Source organism: Puma concolor, chromosome D4, assembly GCF_028749965.1.
Source record: "Puma concolor isolate L17-30 chromosome D4, mPumCon1.1.hap2, whole genome shotgun sequence".
NCBI classification, from domain to species: domain Eukaryota; kingdom Metazoa; phylum Chordata; class Mammalia; order Carnivora; family Felidae; genus Puma; species Puma concolor.
The window spans coordinates 48,035,614-48,057,000 of NC_141679.1; the positions used below are offsets into that span (position 1 = coordinate 48,035,614).

At 38.2% G+C, this 21,387-nt stretch overlaps 1 protein-coding gene across 12 annotated transcripts in view; it reads right to left on the reverse strand.

Moving 5' to 3' along the window:
- Positions 1-746: 746 nt before the first annotated feature.
- Positions 747-21,387, reverse strand: part of ELAVL2 (ELAV like RNA binding protein 2) — a 164,637-nt gene continuing 143,996 nt past the window's right edge. For 10 of the 12 annotated variants that reach the window (XM_086685411.1, XM_086685408.1, XM_025912168.2 and 7 more), the window contains 4 exons: positions 15,334-15,487; positions 11,752-11,977; positions 3,814-3,852; positions 747-3,199 (listed from right to left, as the gene is read on the reverse strand). In XM_086685411.1, coding sequence (XP_086541537.1) covers positions 2,869-3,199; positions 3,814-3,852; positions 11,752-11,977; positions 15,334-15,487 — 750 coding nt within the window. In that variant the 3' untranslated portion in view covers positions 747-2,868. The remainder of the gene's footprint in view (positions 3,200-3,813; positions 3,853-11,751; positions 11,978-15,333; positions 15,488-21,387) is intronic. The other 2 variants (XM_025912242.2, XM_025912094.2) reach the window with 1 other exon arrangement.

Sequence of the window (21,387 nt, forward strand, 5' to 3'; positions counted from 1 at the left end):
TAGAAGCAGAATAAGTTATCTTCCTTCTCTTTGGTTTTTCTTTAGCTCACGTAAATATGTGAGGACAATTCCCATTTGTTACAAAAAAAAAAAAAAAAAAAAAAGGTGGTGATTATTAAATCAGAGCAACAAAATGTCAGCATCCAATCCAATTACCCAAATGTTACCACTGATAGTAGCATGTATTCCTATAAAAAATTACTCATTAATATTTGAAAGCTATCAGAAGTGTCATTCAAAAAATTTTTTTTGCACATTCTACTTCAACTAACATGCTTTTAGAATTCTTACTTTGGATATAACACTGCTTTCAACTAAAGCTCTGAGAGAATCTCTTAACTCTAGAGAGTAAGTTTATCAGCCTGAGCATAGGAGCCCCCAAAATGTGTATAAAGACCTACTCACCACACTGTTCTTTCCCTTCAACTTTGTTTATTGATGTACTGAACATGAAAAAGTACAAAGAATCCAAACACAAAAGAAAACATGTACAGCCTCTTAAATACTCAACAGAATATATTTTCTATTCCAACAGATGTGAATTAAGTCATACTGTACAACTTCAAATAAATACCAGCCTTACATTTTATTAAGTGCTCTGATAAACACTGTAAAGTGAAGCACAATTTGCATGCCCTCTCATCAATGCCTTGGTTTGCTACAGTAGTATAGGAAAGAAGCACGTAGCTGCTGTTTTCCCGTGAGGGAAACCTTATTTTTTTTTTTTTTTTAAGTATATACATGTATTTTGTTTTTTAGTTTTTTTTTTTTAAACGCAGAAGGTTAACTCTGACAATCTAAATGCACCTAAGGATATGAGAAAGTGCTAAGCCAATTGATTTCTGAATAGCATTGAGTGGGTCAGCATGAAAACTCGCTTATTCACTTTAGCACGCGCCTCACAGTATATGTACTGTACTATACTGAAAAATTTTATAACTACAATTTTTAAATAATAAAAAATAAAATTCAACGCAACCGCAAAGATAATGTACAACTATGTTATGCATAGCACATTGCCTGTTCTAAGGGGAAGCATGTGAGCATCTCAGTTTATACAAAAAGCAGGACGTAACTATATAGTTCTCAGTGCATCCTGATGAAGGCATTTTTGCCTTCAGCTTTTTTGAAAATTTATTATAAGCTAGATGCTAATCAGAAAATATTTTGTATTTTTTAAAATTTCTTTCATACATGGTAAAGACTTATTTTATTATTTCCCCAAATAGTGGTTTAAGCATCATACAAAGTTAAATTTCAGTAGCATACAGATATTTATGATTTTTGTATGAAAAATGTAAGGAAATTTGTTCAAAACCTATGGTTATACTCATTTTTTTTTTACCACAAACATATTTATAAACGAAAATGTAGCATCACCATAAACAGCTGAAGCTAGACTATCTACAGACAAAATTAGCAACAAATCTGATGCACTGTAAATTCAAGTCCTCAGGACAACGAAAGTGATTAAGCAAGACCTCAAGTAACAATGTTAATGCCATTTACAAAGGAAAAAACTGATACAAAAACATTCAAAACCTGAACATCACTTGGCATGTAAGGGAAAAAAAAAATCAAATTAGCTGAAAGGTTCATAAACACAAGGTCTTATTTACATTACACAAAGCTCAGGTGTTAGCCTTGAACGTAACTTTCAAAATACCTTCAAATATATCCAACTCAGATCACTTTTGCCGATTTGCTGCAGTACAAATCATGTGCAACATCTTTTTTCCTTAAGACAAAACAATTCTTCAAACAATACTGCAAGTACATCACTAAACACCATGAGCTCTATCTGAAGGGATTTCTTTAGGAAGAACAGATTTTTTTTTCCCCCATCTCTTGGTAATTTAAATTTCTTGCCTGCTCTTATATATTCTTTTGTAAATTTTTTTTATTTGTTTCAAAATCACAAATCAATGTGAGCCACCTATCACATAATAACCAGGATGATCAGACGCTCCACTGGTGATTACAAAAATGAAACCAGCAGTGTTTCCCCCATTGATTCTACTCCTTTCATACAAAGATCTCAAAAGTAGTTTTTCTACATCATAAATCTTTCTAAATTTTCCAACCACTGCAAATTTCCTGGTAAATTTTAAAAGCTCACTAGGTGTCATATGAAGAGATTTCTCAAAGTATTCAAGTCAAAATATTTGTTCCAGGACCAGTAAAAAGTTTCTCCAAATTTTCTTTTTTATAAAAATAGATGCTTTTTTTAAACCCACATCAAAGAGGCTCTTATCTCTTTGGCAAGGTACTGCTTTACGAAAAGTTCTCCAGTATTCTTACAATAAGCGTTTATAATGTAGCCCCCCCCTTCCCCAACCCAAATCATAATTACAAAATAAATACTGTTTTTAACTTCATAAATAAAAATGTAAACTTCAAAATACTTTTCTTAGACATAACAGTAATGCTTTAAATGTAAACCAAACACAAAGCTAATTAGGAAAAGAAATAAAAGGGGGAAAAAAAGACACAACCAACTGAAGAATTACAACACAAAGCCTCAATATTTACTCACAGGTTCAAGGCAGTTATGTAAAAGAAAAGAAATGTCTTCCCTTAGCTGAAACACTTTAAAAGGTCCACCTTCTTCAAAGAAGGCAATAGAATGCAATGTGACAGGTAAAAACCCTGTACCTCTTGTCCATATTCAAACATAAAAGATATTTAAGAAGTTTTAATTCAAATACTAGCAATAAAAAATCTCACATATTTCTTAGGATGCTAAGTAGTCGTTTTATCCCCATCTCAACACTGACTTACAAAGACATTTACTAATGTATAAAGTTTCTCTTAACTTGCCTTTGTTGTATAGTTTTCATATATAAATGGACTGAGGACAAGAGCTCATTAGGCTTTGTGCGTTTTGTTTGTCTTAAAGGAGACCTGCAGTACTCTGTCTCCCAGACGGTATCCATTGAGGCTAGCTATCGCCATGGCGGCCTCATCATAGTTGGTCATAGTCACAAATCCAAAACCTTTGCATTTATTGGTGTTAAAGTCACGGATGACCTTCACGTTGGTGACCGCTCCAAAAGGCCCAAACATTTGCCACAGGATACTCTCATCTGCGTCAGGAGCCAGGTTGTACACAAAAATACACCACCCTGTTCCTGGGTGCCCAGGTATATTAATTCCAGCCAAACTGGTCATTCCATCAATGGTCATTGGAGAAAACCTACTAAACAAAACAGGAAACACACATACACACGCGCGCGCGCACACACACGCGCGCACACACACACACACACACACACACACAAACAGAAACAGAGGTTGGTTACAGCAATGGACGTTATTTCTTTTCCCTCTCCCATCCCAAGAGTTTGAGTAAACCTCCCCCCATCAAAAGATACATACAACCACTTGATGTTTCAATCAAGGCTTGCAGTGACATGCTCTTTTGACAAGGCATTAAGTTATGAAATGGCCATTATATGCTATATTGGATAATATGACCCACAATAGCAAAGAAATATATTTAGAATATATTTAGAAGTGGCTTCATGAATTGAGCAGGATTGGGGAGGGGAAGGTACCAACACATACATAAACATGCTATAACGTCGCGATGCAATACACAACAAATAATGGGGTTTTTTAAAGACCGGGGGTATCTATCCAGCAGTATAAAAATATTCCTTCAGTCAACCGTGCTTCAAAAAGCAGCTTTTCATTAGGTTGTACATGCAAAAGAAAACTGAACACAAACTTATGAAGGGGGACACTCCCAAAATCAAAGAAACTAATCAATTATGGGAAGGGATTATGAGTATCATGAACCTCTGTCATTACCTCTTTACTCCATAAGCCATATTGAGCAGATTGTCCAACCTGCAAAACACACATTTAGCAAACTTCAGTTTCTCATTTTCCCCTGGACGTTCAAAAGAGCTGGGTTTGTTATTGCCATCTTCCAAGGGGATATCTGCATATTAATTCTATGTGAAGTCTCAAAACTTTGGGTCTCAAAACTTGAGAGAATGGGTTCCCACTGGCATTAAGACACTACTTTTCCCAATGGATAGTTTATCGCTACAGTGTTTAGTGCCACATAGAGGAAATGCTGGTGGTCATCTGAGCAAACCAGAAAGGAAATGTGGAGGCTCTGGAACAGTTAATCTTTGGGCTCTCACCTACCGCCAGGTAAATTCTAAGTGCTTCACATGCACCTACATGTATTTTACACTGCTGTTAAAAAAAGAAACAGGCCCCAAATGGAATCGCCTGTGCGGAGCCCCATGTCAGCAAACTAAGACTTGGTATCTACTAGTAGGTTCAAGGATATGAACTTTAATCAGTCAATCTGGAATTACGTGGTCAAATCTAGTGAGGTAATCTGCTGGAAAGACCCTTCCCCCAAAGGAAGGTACCTGGCCTGAAACAATCCACTCTTTGTTAAAAACCTTTCTTTTCCTGTTCCCTTCTGCCTATAAAAGCCACCCATTTTGTATATAAAAGCCTTCCATTTTGTACATCTCCTTGGAGCTCTTTTCTGTCTGCTAGGTAAAATGCTACTTGATTCATGAATTGTTCAATAAAGCCAATTTCATCTTCACATTTACTCAGCTGAATTTTTTTAGCATTAATTTGCATAGCTCTGTTGGTCCCTGAATATACCAAGGCACACAGATTAAGTGACTTGCCCAAGACCACAGGGCTAGTAAATGGTGGCACCAATATTCTATGATTTCCCTTCAATCTCCCAATTCTGAAGGACTCTCATTTCTTACAAAGTGGTGTTTTACAGGCAGAAAGAACCTTACAGACAGTATCAGCTAAGTCTGTCATTTCTCAACGTGCTCAACTAAAGACCAGAGAAAGGCAACAGACTCATTGCTCCAGCAGGCAAGAGGGCAAAGAGTTCAGACCCTGAGACTGATGCTTATTTTGATTCTGCCACAGGAACTGTAGCCCCACTCAAGGTGTAAGAAGCCAGGTAGAAACAAACCAACCAACTTGAGCTTCCCTTAATATTTTTAAAACTCAATAGTTGGGGGTGGGTAGGTACTCTTTAAAACTTCCCATCCCTTTCCTATTTCAAAACTTAAGTTGATTTTATAATACTTGATTTTTCTTGTCAGTTTCAAACAGACCACTCTCATGTTTCAATTTCCAGAATGCATATCAATTAATTATATGTGTTCAGAGGATGTAGGCATAACTTAACTCGTTGTAGACAGAACCACCTTCAACTGCTGCAATGTTCAATACTGTCCAAAGTAAGATCGTGAGGCAGGGGGAACAATTTTTTTTTTTTCCTTCTTATAACACCTATGGAAAATGTCTCAACATTGTTGTCTAACCTGTGGCCTCAAATGAGTCTAGGGCACACATGAGAAAGCAATTCCCTTTTGTTTTATAAAAGCCAAGAAAACATCTCTTTCTGGTCTTTTAGAATTGGAAAAAGAACCTTTATACATTCCTGTTCCCAATCACCCCAGGGCATTTTGTGTGTTTCGTGAAAACGGAAAGAAATAGCTGAGCTGATGTAGTGCAAAGTGTAAGGGAAGAGAACAAATCACAATGACAAAAGACCCTCATCTGTGTGTGTAGGTCCTGTCCCAATAACCTCTCAGGAGCAGGGACATGTTCATTCCCCACTGTGCCACTGTGCATAAACACAGGCCTGGATCGCTGCAGGTTTACAACTATCTGGTGACAAATAAAGCAATAAGGTTACCAATACTATCCTTAACTACTTAATCCAGAATGAAAACTATCAGGAGGGCTGCTTGGGGAGCCTATTTGTATATGCAAGGAAAAAGCACATGTGTGGAAAGAGTACATAGGTGGGAAGGCTTTGCTTTCTGCAGAGGTGATAGTCATGACTTTGTACTCCAAAAAGGAAAGGCCACCAACACCAGAAATAAAGATGCATACAAATTAGTATCACCAACCCTCAAGTAATATGATACAAATAATTTCATGCAATTGCTAGAATGATCAATGAAGAATGCACTTGGCAGAGGATACCTATAGAAAAGAAGAGCATATTGAAGTCTCCTTCCAAAGTGCTGAAGGGGCCAGATGCAGAGACACCTTATCGATTCAAAGTAGTGTTATGTTGTCTCTGCCAGCCCAGGTAGGGACTGTTACGCTCTGCCGCTATCAGTTCAGTATACCAACCCACAACCTGAAGTCCAGAAATGCAATCTTCTAAGCAAATTTTCAGTATTTTCAAGACAGGGTAGAAACCAAAACTGCCCCAGAAGTGAATTACAGGTTTTAGAGAATCCAAGGATTCCCCATGCAGGAGTTCTAGGCCTTTACACTAGGATCTCAGAGGGCTCTCTCAGTGGGTCTCATATTTGCCCCACCTGTGAAATCCTAGGACACACTGTGATCCTGACCACTTATTTCTTTACTTACACTTTCAGGAAAAATTCAGTCCTTTGGAACTTAAGCCAAGTTCTTGGTCAAGCCCCGCCGGCCCCCTCCCCCCATCTCCCTCCTCCATCCTCTCCCACATCGTCCTCTCCCACATCCTCCATTAACAAGGAGAGCAAAGAGGAACACGGGATCTAAGAAACAGGACCTAGGCAGTGCTGAAAACTCCAGCCTGCATGCAATAGTTGGTGCCACACACCCACTATTTCTCATGGGAGTTGGGAGTAATCAGTGGGCACTTCACGTGGGCACTGTGCACCCCAAATCTTGTTTGTAGCAGTTGGGAGACTGTAAACTAGGCATCTTCTCTTGTAATTGCCTAGTTTACCGGTCAGACACATGACCACTATTTTACTCTCCAGAATTATACATCTTTGCTGGTATGTCCAGAGCCCAAGGGCAGACATCTTTTAATAGGTGCTCATTTAAAAACAGAAGCCTATTTTTAATGGAGACCTAACAAGTTAGTAGCCTCCAGAATGACCCAGATGGGTGTGAATAACGATTAACTACAGTCTGACAAGAAAATATTAAAATGCCCATTAAAAATATGCTTTTAACTTTAAAAGTATTCTTGGGGCACCTGGCTGGCTCAGTTGGAGGAAAATGGGACTCTTGATCTCAGGGTCTTGTAAAAATTACTTACATAAATAAACTTAAAAACAATATCCTTTACTCAAATTTAACTGAGGCACTGCACCCAGTACCCTTGCTCAGTCCCCATACTTTCCTGAGGGAAGACTGAGTAGTCCTCAAAAGGGACAGTGACACTCTTCCCTTGTTCTTTAGCTTGGACATAATCCACTTTACAAATAACACATTAAGTGGATTTGGAGGATTAGATAGGGAAACCTAGCTTTAATTAAAATAACCCTTGAAGAAGATGTAGCTTCAGAAAGATTTCCATACAAATCCTAATCATCGGAGTGAGGATGACACCAGTAAGGGAAGCACAAGTAAACAAAAACAGGGAGAGCAGATTATTTCTCCTACTCTTAGTACAAAGTACATTATGAGGTTACACACAAGATAATCCAACGTGTCTCACTTTCATGAAATCAGACATGAAGTTCAAAATTACCAAGATAATTTTATGAATCTTGCTTTAAAGGCATATTTATTATTAAAATACTGGGTAAATGAAACGTATAGTAAGTCAGCATGACAATAAGACATTTAATATATTGTTTCATCTTTATTTCCGGTGTTTGACTAGTGCTTATGAGTTAATGAATGTAATAGCAGAAGCCCATGTTCATATAATTTATAAAAACATATACTGGGGATACAGGTACAAACATTTTTCTATCAGTACAAATACAACTCATACGAGGCCATATTTTGAACAGAACCCTATATTAGATAGAGCATTCTGATTTCAAAACTAGAGGTTTTTAAGTAGAGAACAGAAAGAAGACATCTGCTTAGCTTCCAAGAAAATTGGCCGACAAGACTACAGGAAGGCCTATACAAGTAAAAGGGGAAATGTGACTTTAATTAAAGTCAGAAATAAAAATATAGAGAGGTTACTAGTGGTTAAGAAAGTGACACTATGAAGTCTACAAACTGGTTCTCAAAACCTCTCCAAAGCACTCGCCCAGATCTGCTCTGAAGTTAAACCACAAGATCATCAACTTATCCCCTTGTCCAATTAGATGGCATCATCTATCCTCTACAAGAAAAAAAAATTACTCAGGAGGACTGATACCAGTTTATTCCAAAAGGAAATCATGGTAGTGCCATCAGCACTTGCCTTAAATGCAACACGAGTGCTGATTTAAATGGCTACTTTACAAATGCATAAAGGCTTATAGAAGCAGGCACACAGGCCATTAGACTAGATCACATTCAATAAAATTAAAGCTGCTCCACAAGAAGAGAGATGAAATATTTGGCTGAAAGCTTAATTCGGACATGGTGTCCCAAAAACATACTTAAGGGGCTTGAATTATACTATGTATCCAAATAAATAAGGATGGTTTTATTTTGAAGACTGTAGTCAATTAAATAAGCACTTGCTCACGTTAAAATAATTCTCTAACTATTCATATGGGTTAACTGGGTCATAAACTTCACAAGCCCACTTTTAAACTTAACCCTGGGGTGCCTGGGTGGCTCAGTCCGTTAAACATTCAACTTCAGCTCAGGTCATGATCTCATGGTTTGTGGGTTTGAGCCCCACATCGGGTTCTGTGCTGACAGCTCAGAGCCTGGAGCCCACTTCAGATTCTATGCCTCCCTCTCTCTCTGCCCCTCCCCACTCATTCTCTGTCTCATAAAAATAAACGTTTAAAAAGAATTTTTTTAATAAAAATAAACTTAACCTTTATTGCATGGGTTTTAATTTTCCTGACCTTAAAAGATATGGTGCATTTCATGAATATTAAAAATATCCTTGACTATTGTTATAACTTGTATTCTCCAATCTCTCTCAACTCCCAAGGTACTATGACAACATAAAAAACAGAAATTTTCTAAGTGTCTGCTGGAAGGTGATAAACTGAAGGCTATGAGCATTAGGACACAGACGTTAGGAAGAAAGTATTTCTGTAATGATCTAGATTTGAACGAGAGAAGAACAAAATACTAGCAAAACAAGCAAGTCCTTAATTCCACGGTCTTTATGAAGAGAAGATTCAATGTTAATTCAACTGGGGGGGGGGTAGTCAAGGTAATGACAACCAAGTTCTTAAAATACTCAAGAAAAGCAACCAAACACCCATCAGGTTAAACCTGAACCCTAGGGATAGGACTCCCAATTTCTTCTAACACTCAGTCTAGACCAAATGCTTTCACTGAGCTCAAAGACTAGTTCATAACTTATTATCTAGACAGAGATTATGGGAGGAAAAGATCATAGGGCGGTAGAGACAAGAGTCAATAAAAATCCTGGACAATAAAAATCACCCTCAATTTCTAAAACCGAGTTTCCCTTATAACAGACAGTTCTCATTCCCCTTTTTTCAGAATTTCTTTTTCTAGGAGTCAGGGAAAGGAAGAATTTCAAGTTGGTAACATATGGAATAAAAAGATAAAAGCAAAGGATGGGCAGAAATATATTTAGCAAGATAATAAATTTGACCATCATAACATCCTGGAAAGCTTTACAGAACCACAAGTAAGAAGCAGAGAACATGCAGGGAGTGGGCTGGGTGGGGCTGTGAGCAGATACAGTAGTCATCAGCCTAGTCTTGGGAGTCCCCTGCATGCCTGGCCATTTCAGTAATCAGGCATTCTCCTGAAGATCCTGTCATCTCAGGCCTCTTGCCCAATCTTCCTCAGAATTCAATCTTGACTCTCAGAACAGAGTTTTACTTAATAACTGCCATAAAACAAATCGAGAGCTTAAATTGGAAAACACCAGAAATAACCAACAATTTAAAATGAAAACAGCTTTCTATTAACATCAAACATTTTATTTTATTTCCACAGGGTTGAAATCAACCTGTAAGTCTCAAAGAACCTTCCTCTCTTTAAGCTCAAAACTCTTTTCTAGGCCCCAAAGAGCTCTGAAGTCAACTGGATGGGCTGTCCAGGAAACACCTCTAAAATCCCTCAAATGTGTCTGTGCAAGATTTCCAGAAAGTATTATTCACTTTAAGATGCCACAGAGGAAACCCACAGGCAGAGCTAAAAAAAAATGGTTTTATGAGATTTCTTTCTCCACAAGGGCAAGCATCCAGCTGCTTCGCGCACCTCTCCCTGAAGCCATGGCCACTATCATCCACCAAAGTCAAAGGTACCAGGTGTGCTTTCTGACAATGCCTTTTTTTTTTTTTTTTTTTTTAACCTTGCCAAGTTAAAACAGAGAGTGAAAAAAAGGCTCAATCGACTGGGTACCCAGTCATCCAGCTCCAAATGGAGCCTTTTGATAGTACCACCTCTACTCCCAGGGCAAAAGCTACCCTAGGTAGGAAGTGACCATACTGTTTATGGCAAATTTCCTTCTCACACCTCAGGTGACACAAGTATTTTTTTAAAAACAGATATCTGACCGATTTTATCTCCACTCTTTTCAGCACTCTCAATACCCCAAAGAAAAAAAACGCATGTGATTTAAGTTCAAAAACGTAACTCTTCATTAAGCTACATTTGTGATCCTATTTTTAGTAATTAACTATTCTACCCCTGCAAGGAAAGAAAGAAAACTGATATGCACTTGGGATTAAAAAGAAAAAAAATTAGCATGGGGTTAGATGGAATTATGGCTGCAGTATACCATATGGCCAAAAGGATATTAAAAAAATGTTCTGGGGAAAAAAAAAAAAACTGGGTGACTTTGCTTATGAAACCAGAAGTTCTTTGTGCTGTGTTTAAAGTCTTAAAGTCACTGTTCTCACATGCAGATTAGAGATGTTTTTAAAATGACTCTTGATTTGATTGTTATCCCAAGTTTAAAATAAAACTTGAAAAACTGAAATATTTATGCTTGTCTACAAGATAGAATGCTTTCTTTGGGCTGAAGATGCAGAGTCATTCTATGGACTATACAGGGGTCTGAAAACTACCACCCACAGGCCAAATCCAGACTGCCATCTGTTTCTGTATAGCCCAGGAGTGAAAAATGGCTTTTACATTTTTAAAGAGTTGTTAAAAAAAAAAAAAAAATGTATGCAACAGAAACCATGACCCATAAAGTCTAGAGTATTTACTATGTGGTCCTTTACAGAGGAGGCTTGCCAACCCCTACAATACAAGAAATAAAATTTTAAAAGGTGAGGGGAATCCATTTGTAGAAACAATGTTTTCACGTAGATTATATATCCTTAGTGGTGTACATATTATAAAATAAAGTAACTGAAAGAGCTTGACCTAAAAGCTGAAATACAGGAATAAAATCTTATCAAGAAAAAAACTAAAAAGGAGAAATCAGAAGTACTGGAAACAGAAACAACCCAGCATTCTGCCGGTCGGAGTTTATAACCTTGCACTATGGATGTCTGGGGCTATATGATTTGTTGCTGTTGGAGGCTATACTGTGTACTGAAGGATGGATGTTCAGCAGCATCCCTGACCTCTACCCATTAGATGCCAGTACCACACTGCACCCAAGTCATGTCCACACAAATGTCGCCAGACACTGCCAAATGTCCCCTGAGGGGCAAAATTACTCCCCAGTTGAGAATCACTAGTACAGCTTATCATCCCTTTTTGTTACCACCTTTAATATTAGCATAAGACACTGCACCTCAAATAGGTTTTCTCTGTGCCCGTAAGAAAAAGAAAGAAAACAACAACAACAACAGAACAGCAAAGCAAGAGATCCTATCAATAAAAGTACTGCACAGTGAACCTGAGAGTTCTGAGTTTAGTAGCTGGGCATAAGAACCAGACCAGACTTACCTAAAACGCTGTGCCTGCTGAGCTAGTGGTCCTGGATACCTTCTGTTTGGAGACTGGTACAGCTGGGAAAGGATGGCCTGATTGGTTTTTTGGCTTGGATTATTAGCAAACTTTACAGTGATTGGCTCTGTGGCACCAGGCGGTTTCTGGCCATTTAGGCCTTTGATAGCTTCTTCTGCCTCAATTCGCTTGTCAAATCGAATAAAACCTACACCCCTTGATATGCCTATTGGTAAATTTGGGTAAGGATTTGGGAAAGAGGGAGCAGAAGGAGAAGGGAAGGAGAGAAGAAAGGATAAATTAATTTCTCCTTAAAAACAAGTTTTCACCTACATATAACATCTGCCACAAAATAACAGGAGGAGGAGAGTTTTACCTTACCTCTGTAGCAATTCAGTCTAGAATCACAATTTTGTATTTTTTTTAATGAAGTCATCTACACAATCTGAATACCCGTTATCACCCATTATTGGTATTGGCCTACCAATAAGCCAAGAAAAACAGCACACCAGTATGCCCATGTTCTCCCTACCTGCTGTCTTCTCTCCGCTCCCCCCCATATGCTGACGTTCTTTAATAATGTCAACAACAACATGCTTGAGCTCCAGTTCTCTTATGCTGTTGGATAAGCAGCTCAGAAATGAAGGGCACAGTAGCTTCCTTTCTTGTAAGAAGAACAGAACCAGGCATTTGCTAAAAATGCTACAAAGCTATGCTAAAAATATATTACAGGGGTAGAAAGATATTACATCCAACTTTTTAATAATAAAATTCTACTTAATAATATTACATAGGACACTGGCCCTTTAAGAAAGTGTCCAAAGAGGGTTTTCTCGTTCTTGGAAACTTCCCCACAGCTTTTAACTATTATAAGCTGAAAAAGGGATAAAAGAGGACCTACATTTTTAAATAAATAAAATAGAAATAAAGTCTCAAAGCTTTCTGGCTTTAGCAGTATTACTCCAATGGAAATGCCATTCTCTGTCTCATGTTCATCCCACTCTGACAGACAAGAATAGGAAAGCAGAGGGATGGCCAAATACCTGTCCAGCTTCTGAAAAATGGCAGACAAAAACCCAACCCATTCCATTTAATTAGCTTATATGGGCTAGCTGAGGTCAACCCATAGCCGGCCATCCGGAGATAAAACAGTAGCAGGGAAATACTTTTTGGGCAAGCAAATTGGTACTAGATGTACCAGCTTGGGAAAGGTAGCTAGATGAGTCTAGAATGAGAGGTTATTGAGAAAGGTTGAGAAAATGTACTAGACCATCACGATTTACAGGAACCTTAAAAAGGAATGAAGTTCTACTTGCTTTGTAATTAATACTGTGTAAATTCAATGGCTTAGAATTTTATTCTAAGTGGATAGGCATTTCTTCCATATACACTTATGTCAGCCCATACCACTTTTCCTTTCTGATTTAAGTTACATCAGTTGCACATTACCACCTGATGGCTGAATAACAAAATTGTAGGGTTTTATTTTTCATTTCAGATAAAGTGAATAATTTCACCTTGAAAGCCATAAGTATGAAGATACAATGGTGAAATGACAGCAAATATATTCTTCACTAGCGTGAAGAATTAATAACCCCCAAGAACTTAACTATTCCACGAGGAAAGCATAAGATGAGCAATGCAAGAGCCTCTACACCGACAGAGTCATCTCAAGCTGAGGTCCTCAAACTTGAGCATGCACCAGAATAACCCAAAGGGCTTGATACAATGCCCATCCTCAGAGTTTTATTCATTAGGTGCTGGATGAAACCCAGAAATCTGCATTTCTAGTGAAGTTCCAGGAGGATGCTGATGTTGCAGGGGTGGGACCACACTTAAGAACCAATGACTAACCCCAGAAGGGATGAAGTAAGTCTCCTTGGGAGCCAATGTGCTCAGGATGGATTTGCACCTAAGGAGATGGGCGTTCTGTAGCAGATGTGACATCTACTCTCAATTCACCAAGTCCTCATTAAGAATAATTTAAAAAGCATAAATGATATGAACAAATAAAAGGGCATTTCTATTGCTTTAAGCCAATTTATCTGGATTGCTAAACCTCGATTTCTCTTTTCCTGGTTAGCAGTCTGTGTGATACAGCACAGAATGAAAGAACATGTAAGAAAGATTATAAAACACAGTCATCATGAAAAGACCTTATTTTTACCTTCCTTCCCTAAATTTTCTTCACAAAGCACAACCTATTGGCCATTCTCCCAAGCATATGTGTATGAAGGTAGATCTCTCTCTACCCAAAACTCTAAGTGTGGTGCCTCCTGTGGATGAGCCCAATTAACAGTACAGAAGAGCGTAACACGGGCTGCTTCCACTCAAACTCACATCAACTCAACTGAGCTTCACTTGAAGAAATAAAAACTTGGCCTGATTTTATTCTGTAGTTAATCTAGTGCTTCTTTTTTTTTTTTTTTTTTTTTTTTTAAAGATTAGAACAGAAATGATATAGAAACTAAAACAACAACAACAGAACAGATCAATGAAACCAGGAGCTAGTTCTTTGAAAATATCAACAAAACTGATTAACCTCTAGCCAGACCCATTAAAACAAAAGAGAGGCTCCAATAAACAAAATGAGAAATGAAAGAGGAGAAATAACAGACACCACAGAAACACAAAGCATTATGAGGATGTCCACTGCTTACTTTAAAAAGACAATAGACATTGTAATACATAATGAATCTCTTCCGCTGGTATTATGACAGAGAGAGAAAAGGAGAAGGAAAACCGGAAAAGTAAAAGAGAGGAAAGAAAAGGAAGGAGCATGAAGCATATTAAAGAGGAAAATCTGTCTACATTTTCCCCCAAGCCTTAATGTGACTGCTTGAGTATATGGCCTTGAGGTTAATTTTCCCCCCTCCTTATCATGTTGCTCTATTTTCAATATGTTTTTTAAAAATAAGCATTATTTTCATAATAGAAAATTACCATTTATTTTTAAAATCTGTAATCAAATCAGTATTGCTTTTCTTAAAGGCTTTGGCAAAAGAGCTCCCTTACCAACAAAAGTTTTAATACACTGATAGTCTTCTCATTTCAGTTGGTCAAAAGATACACCAGGCATAAAATATTTCAACATTCAAAAAGTCCACCTTTTACACACGCCCATACAATCCAGCATGGACCTGGAAACCAGCCTGAACAGCTAGTGCGGACATGGTGTCATCCTCCCCTAGAGAACTAGGTGCATTCTGCTGTATTAAACTATGCTTTTTACAAAAAAACAAGACAGCTTATTAGGAGGAGTACTTTATGGAGAATGGGGGCTTTTTTCATGCAGCAGCTTAGAAATGAGATTATCATCATCTACAAATTTATTACATGCCATAAAACAGGCTTCGAACCTGCCCCTTCAGGGTGGAAACGACTCAAGCTCGCTCACTTCACTCCACAATCTATTTTTATCCATGCATATTTATGAACAATTCCAGCAGAAAATTGCATTTTCTGGTCCACATATACCTTTGATATGTTCTAGAGGCAAGACTGCTGTACGGAAAGGCAAAATATTTCACAATCTGCCACTCAGAAAGTGTCAAAGATTGTGTAGAGCAGCTGCCGACTTACCAGTGACCTGGTCAACAAGAATACGAGAAGTAATGATGCGTCCATATTGTGAAAAAAGCTGCTCCAACTCCTTCTGGGTCATTGTTTTCGGAAGTCCACTGACATACAAATTCGCATCTCTGATAGAAGCTGAACTTGGGCGAGCATAGGAAACCTGGGAAAGGAAAATGAAATTAAGCATCTACACACACTCAGTTACCTCCCTTCAGAAACTCAACGACTGCCTAAAGTTAGTCAGCAGCTTTTCCGTATGGAGCACATAACAAACACGGATGTTAAAAATAAGTCCTGCGTTAACCATTTTACTCCTTTCTGGAGAAATGATCAAGAAATAGAAAATGCCATTCCCCCAGGAGGAGAAAAGAGATCATATTTATCCCTAGGTTTGCAGGCTTTCAAAACAAACCAGTGGTGCACATAGCACAGTACTACTTAGGGTAACAGGATGTCCTCACTGGGGCCAACCCCCTAAGCTACAGATCGAGTAATTCAGTTTAAGAACTCTAAATTCATCCAACACATTTTTGTGACCTGTTTTTGAGCCTCTCCCATCTCTGCAGGCGATGGTACAAAGTTTCTAAAAATTTACCATATTATCACTAAGTATGCCTTTTTGATTCATTTCAAAATAGCATTTTATCATCCCTAAACTTCCGGACATTTAAGTATGTGAACAAGCTATTATCTCTAGCCATTCCTTGTCTATCGTCTTCTTGTCCACAAGTCTCTGTAACATTTATTTTCTTTTTTTAAATTTTTTTTTTTCTTTTTTTCAAGTTTTTATTTATTTTTGGGACAGAGAGAGACAGAGCATGAACGGGGGAGGGGCAGAGAGAGAGGGAGACACTGAATCGGAAACAGGCTCCAGGCTCCGAGCCATCAGCCCAGAGCCTGACGCGGGGCTCGAACTCACAGACCGCGAGATCGTGACCTGGCTGAAGCCGGACGCTTAACCGACTGCGCCACCCAGGCGCCCATCATTTATTTTCTAAAAGGTCTTAAGTCCCTTTTATTGGCTTTAACTACCATTTTATGTATCCTTTCAAAAAGCTTCTAAGATATAATGTTCAAAATTCTACAAGGATAGAAGACAAAATAAGTCTGCCTGTATTTGTTGATAATCAACATTCTTCATGTAAGCTCCATGCACTAAGGAACTACCTCTCACTCTTATCACTGTTATACTCAGCATCTTGGCATATGATAGATGCTAGAACATTTGCTGAGTAAAACCAATCTAATAACCAGTGATCCTGTGGGCCCAGAGGAAGCTTCCTAGACCACAAGATTTAAGGGACAGTTCATGCAGTCATCGAGAGCTTACCCAAAACATAATCGACAGCTCTTTGCCTACACCTATCTCTGCCAATTTTCAGACAACTCTGAATCTCATATGCTATTCCTGACCACATTCCCTCTGGTTTAATTCTAAACTTTTCTGGACTACCTAACTACAAGGTCACAATATAGCCTCCATCTTCCAGACCATTCATAAAAATGGCCAATGGGTCTAACTCGTATTGATTTGCTCAGGTACTGTAACATGGTAACTTCTGCTTGCTGCTTTCATCTGTAAGTATCCACCTTTAAACTAGTCCACTGCTCATTTCAAAAACAAAATTAAACAACAAAAAAAAAAGGTCTTCAATTTCAACAAGCTCTTGGTATTTTCAAATATATTCTCCATGGTTTAAATTATGCCCACGGTGTTATCACCATTTCCTTTTCGGCTTTTCACAAAAAAAGTAAGCCAGATTTATATTACTTTATAAAAAAGGTCTTGCTATCTTTCATCCCTGCCCCACTAGTGTTAACATTTAATACTCTTATCTTTTATTCAACAAGTTTGCTCATTAACAAGGAAAACACACCTCTTGGTCCACAGGCTATATTTGAAGTTGCATGAACACTGTCCTATACTACAGACACAAGGAATTTGGAAGAGTGGTGGAGTGCCGAGAGATAATTATGCATGTGCACTTTTTCTCTATGCCTCACCACTTAAGAATGAAGATTGAGGAACTTAAATCTAAGTGAAAAATATGAAGGAAAATTCCAAGTGATCAACAAAATAATTCAAGTGGAACCTAGTCTTGGGATTGCTATAAACTGAAGGAGAAAAAAAAGGAAAAAAAAAAAAAAGCAAATGAATTACAGATACCCTCAGTAATATGAAAACAATGAATATCCCACTTCTTTTCTAAAGCCCAATTCTCAATTAACAGCTACAAATCCCACCACTTAAACTCTTGCTTTCGGAGACTGAGAACTCTCAGCAAGGCAGCTGTAGTCTGCTCAGGATCATGTGACTAAAGCATTCCCTTTAGGAAGAGCCACTTCCCATGGGCAACAGAGTAAGCATATGTACATTCTCTCTCCCAAGGACTGATGAAGGAGGCCATGGAGGCAGACAGCCACTCCAGGAGCTCAAGCAAGGCATGAGGCAGTATAATGGTAGTTTTAGGTGATGGCTTTCCAACCAGTGTGCCTGGGCTCAAAACTACATTCAATTCATTAAGGCTCTGTGAACTCGTGCAAATTTAAGTCTATTACCACATGACTGTACCTCCACTGTATGATTAGGAATCTTAATAATTTCTAATGTACACAGAATTCTTCGCACAGAACCTAAAAACCTAGGTGACTATAAACATTATTTACCTCTACATGTATCTGAGAAAGACACAGACCATTAAAACTGAGAGTAACCTGAGTCCATTACTGTGTTCCAGAATAATTTACTCAGGCAGTGACATTTACTGCTCTGTGCATTTCAGAGGAGTGTGGGTGGAGTGTTTTAAAAGTTATCCTAAAATATATTTAGGAAAACGGGTTTATATTTAGTGCTTATATAAAAGCTTTGAAAACATACTTGGGTCAGTTATGTTATCTGCTTTTGTTTTTCTTCAATGTCCGGTCTCAAGTTCACACTGCTGCTTTAATTTCTAGCCTGTACTGACTAGATTTTATTTTCTGTATTCTTGATGCTCTAGCATCTGGGGCCTGGATCCTGAAGACTGCCCCTCCCAGAGATAACTACTTCTTGGAGATAGTAAATGACTCTCCTGTGAGCCTGCCTTTGATATATAAACAAACCAATCCCACACCTTTTCTCATGTATCAAATTCTCACACACCAAGCCTATATTCCCCACCCTAAATCACCCCAGGGCTGGGTGTCTGACCACTAGAAACTCCCCACCCCCAATCTAGAGCCATCCAAAATTATTCAAGCTATCCAATGCTGAACTCAGCATACCTAACCCGCCTCACCCTTTCCTTCCCACTGGGAATTTCAATAAAGGCTCTGGACCATACTCTGCCTTCATCTCTCTGCCTCCTGATCATCCTTGGTGCTTCCCCATGTGGCCCTACATGTCATGGAAAACAGGGCTGTTTCTTTTTAAGTCTGAAAGAAAGAAAGAGAGAGAGAGGGAGGGAGGGAGGGAGGGAGGGAGGACACGCAAGCGAGCAAGCAGGTGAGGGGAAGAGAGAGAGGTAGAGAAAGAATCCCAAGCAGGCTCTGTGCTGTCAGACCAGTGCCTGAGGCAGGGCTTGATCTCACAAACCCCAAGATCATGACCTGAGCCAGTCAGATACTTAACTGAGCCAACCAGGCCCCTGTTTCTAAAGATCTATAACTATAAACTGGTTCCTTCTAACAATTTCCATGTCAGCATATCCTACCATACCTGATTAAAACAAATCCAAGGTACATTTTTAGAACACAGCCACATTAAAAGGACTCCTAGAAGCAACAGTAAATCTCCTCAAAAGAGTATTTTTTTTAGTAACTTTCTCAAAAAACTGGTTCCAGTCCCAGGACAGAGATGAACTACCACATATAAACTCATGGTAGTAACAAATATTTCCATATAACTTATACTTAGGGACTTACGAGACTTTACCACATGCAAAATAGAGTGTTTTGTCTGTGGTAGGTAGGGCACACGTTAGTATTTTATAGCTGGGCAAATAGTATAGACAAGGTAAGTAACATACCACTGGATCCAAACTCTGAACACGGGATCCTTGTATCCTTGTCCAATTTTCTTTCCACAATTTACTACAGTAACTTTTGTTCTTAAAGTTTGGAGGAATTAAATCAATCTGGGTTGTTTCTCACACTAACACACACACACACACAGTGAAGCTGAGCTAAGGCAGAAAACAGGATGCCACCAGATATTAAAGTTATATCAAAGTTATTTTATTTCATCTTCCATTAATATGTTCTCTAAAAAGTAACTTCTAGCAAGAAAGAATGAGTGGCCACAGATTGAGACTCACTGGAGAAACTTCACATGATACTTAGATTTTCACGTTTGTTTATTACTTTCTGAGAATGTGATTAAATGAGCAATGTATCCCCCCTCTATCCCTCATGAACTTCCAAGAAATAAAAATGTAATGAAGGGCAACCATCCTTCACCCAGACCAATGTGTCATGTCTTGCCCCTACACCCGTTTCTTAGGATTTGCAGGCCCTTCTCCTGCTCTATCAAGGATGTCACTGTCAGTAACATCCTCCCTTCCAAGAAAAGCAAAATATTTCTTCTTCTATCTCAAAGGATTATAAACAGAATGTACTTAGATCAAAGTAGGAAGAAGACTCCCCCAGTAGGATAAATTTTGTACCTGGTAATTATCAGCAACCTTCTCCATTCTGATTTTTCTGGATGTGGAGCCTGTACTGGTGCCTTGAATAATGCTCCCCTACAGGAGCTCTTGGTCTATCATAAGCCTCAAAGTATTAAGTCTATTTTTATGGTCCTTCAAGGTTAATACCCCTTGGAGAAGACCCAAGAAACGGCTTTGTCTTATGGCAAATTATGTATTAGAAATACTTCAATACAATGGCCCTGCAGCATATGATCCACTGGAGTCAAAATAGATTCTTCTTTCACCAACTGCAAGCTCTTCTCCAATCTACATTCACTGGATTAACAGAATGGGTTTGGATTTTAAATTTTCACTGCCATTTAAACAGGTGAATATTTAATGCCTGAGGAGCAAGGTTATGAAATGTCAAAACTACTAAGTGAAGGATCTAATTTAAGAGGCAGCCAGAGAGTCTGCAATTTAAATATTTAAAGATGATACAGAGAGTACAACACTGAACACCAATCTACTCCAAAGATAGCAATTTAAAACTCAGGTTTATTCTGGAATTTCTCACAACCCTACAAGTGATATAATAAACAAAGACAAGCAATACTGAGATTACTTGAGGGGAAGCAAGGAAAGCAGTTAGAAGTACCAGGCAAATAAATGCTCTAGCCAATGGCTTCTCAAATTGTTCTTCGTAAATGAGATCACACCGGACAAAATCGAGATAAAAATAGATTTATCAAAGTAATTAGGTCTTGAAAATGGAATAGTTTGAAACACAATATATTCCTTGTAATTAAAAACTCATTTATTCATCAGCAACTAAAACTAATTATACATTAAACATTCAAGGACAAGTAACACATATACTAAGAATAGGCTATCAAAACACAAGTTAATCAAAATACACAGAATTAAAAGGAATGAAGATATCTATGGATAAGAATTAGCACTTCATTACATGTACATAGTAGAGTTTAAAATCCCACTACATCACGTTCAATAGTAAGTCCATCAAAATGCCTTTGCCCGAAAAACACAACTGCTCTCATTTCTCTTGGACTCATCAACAAAAGATCAGTGACAGTGGACATTAATACCAACAGATTAAAGAGATAAGGTCTATAAATGAACAAAGCAATTCCTTCTTTATTAAACTAAGGACATTTGAAAAATCTCCCACTGGCAAGATCAGCATTGAACAACTTCTATCATTTGTCAATTACTGACCCAGGACTATCAACATTAAACCTGAAAATTAGATGCTTGCCACTTCAGACTTTTTTGAAAAGCTCTGTTCATTCTCTTCAGCTGGGAGGAATAGATAAGATCATGGTTGTGCCTATTTAAAATGAGAATTAACTGCTGTTCATATCAAAACCTGAGTCTTGATAGGGCTGTCTGAAAAGTGACACTATCACTAAATAAAAGCTCTGGCTCTGGT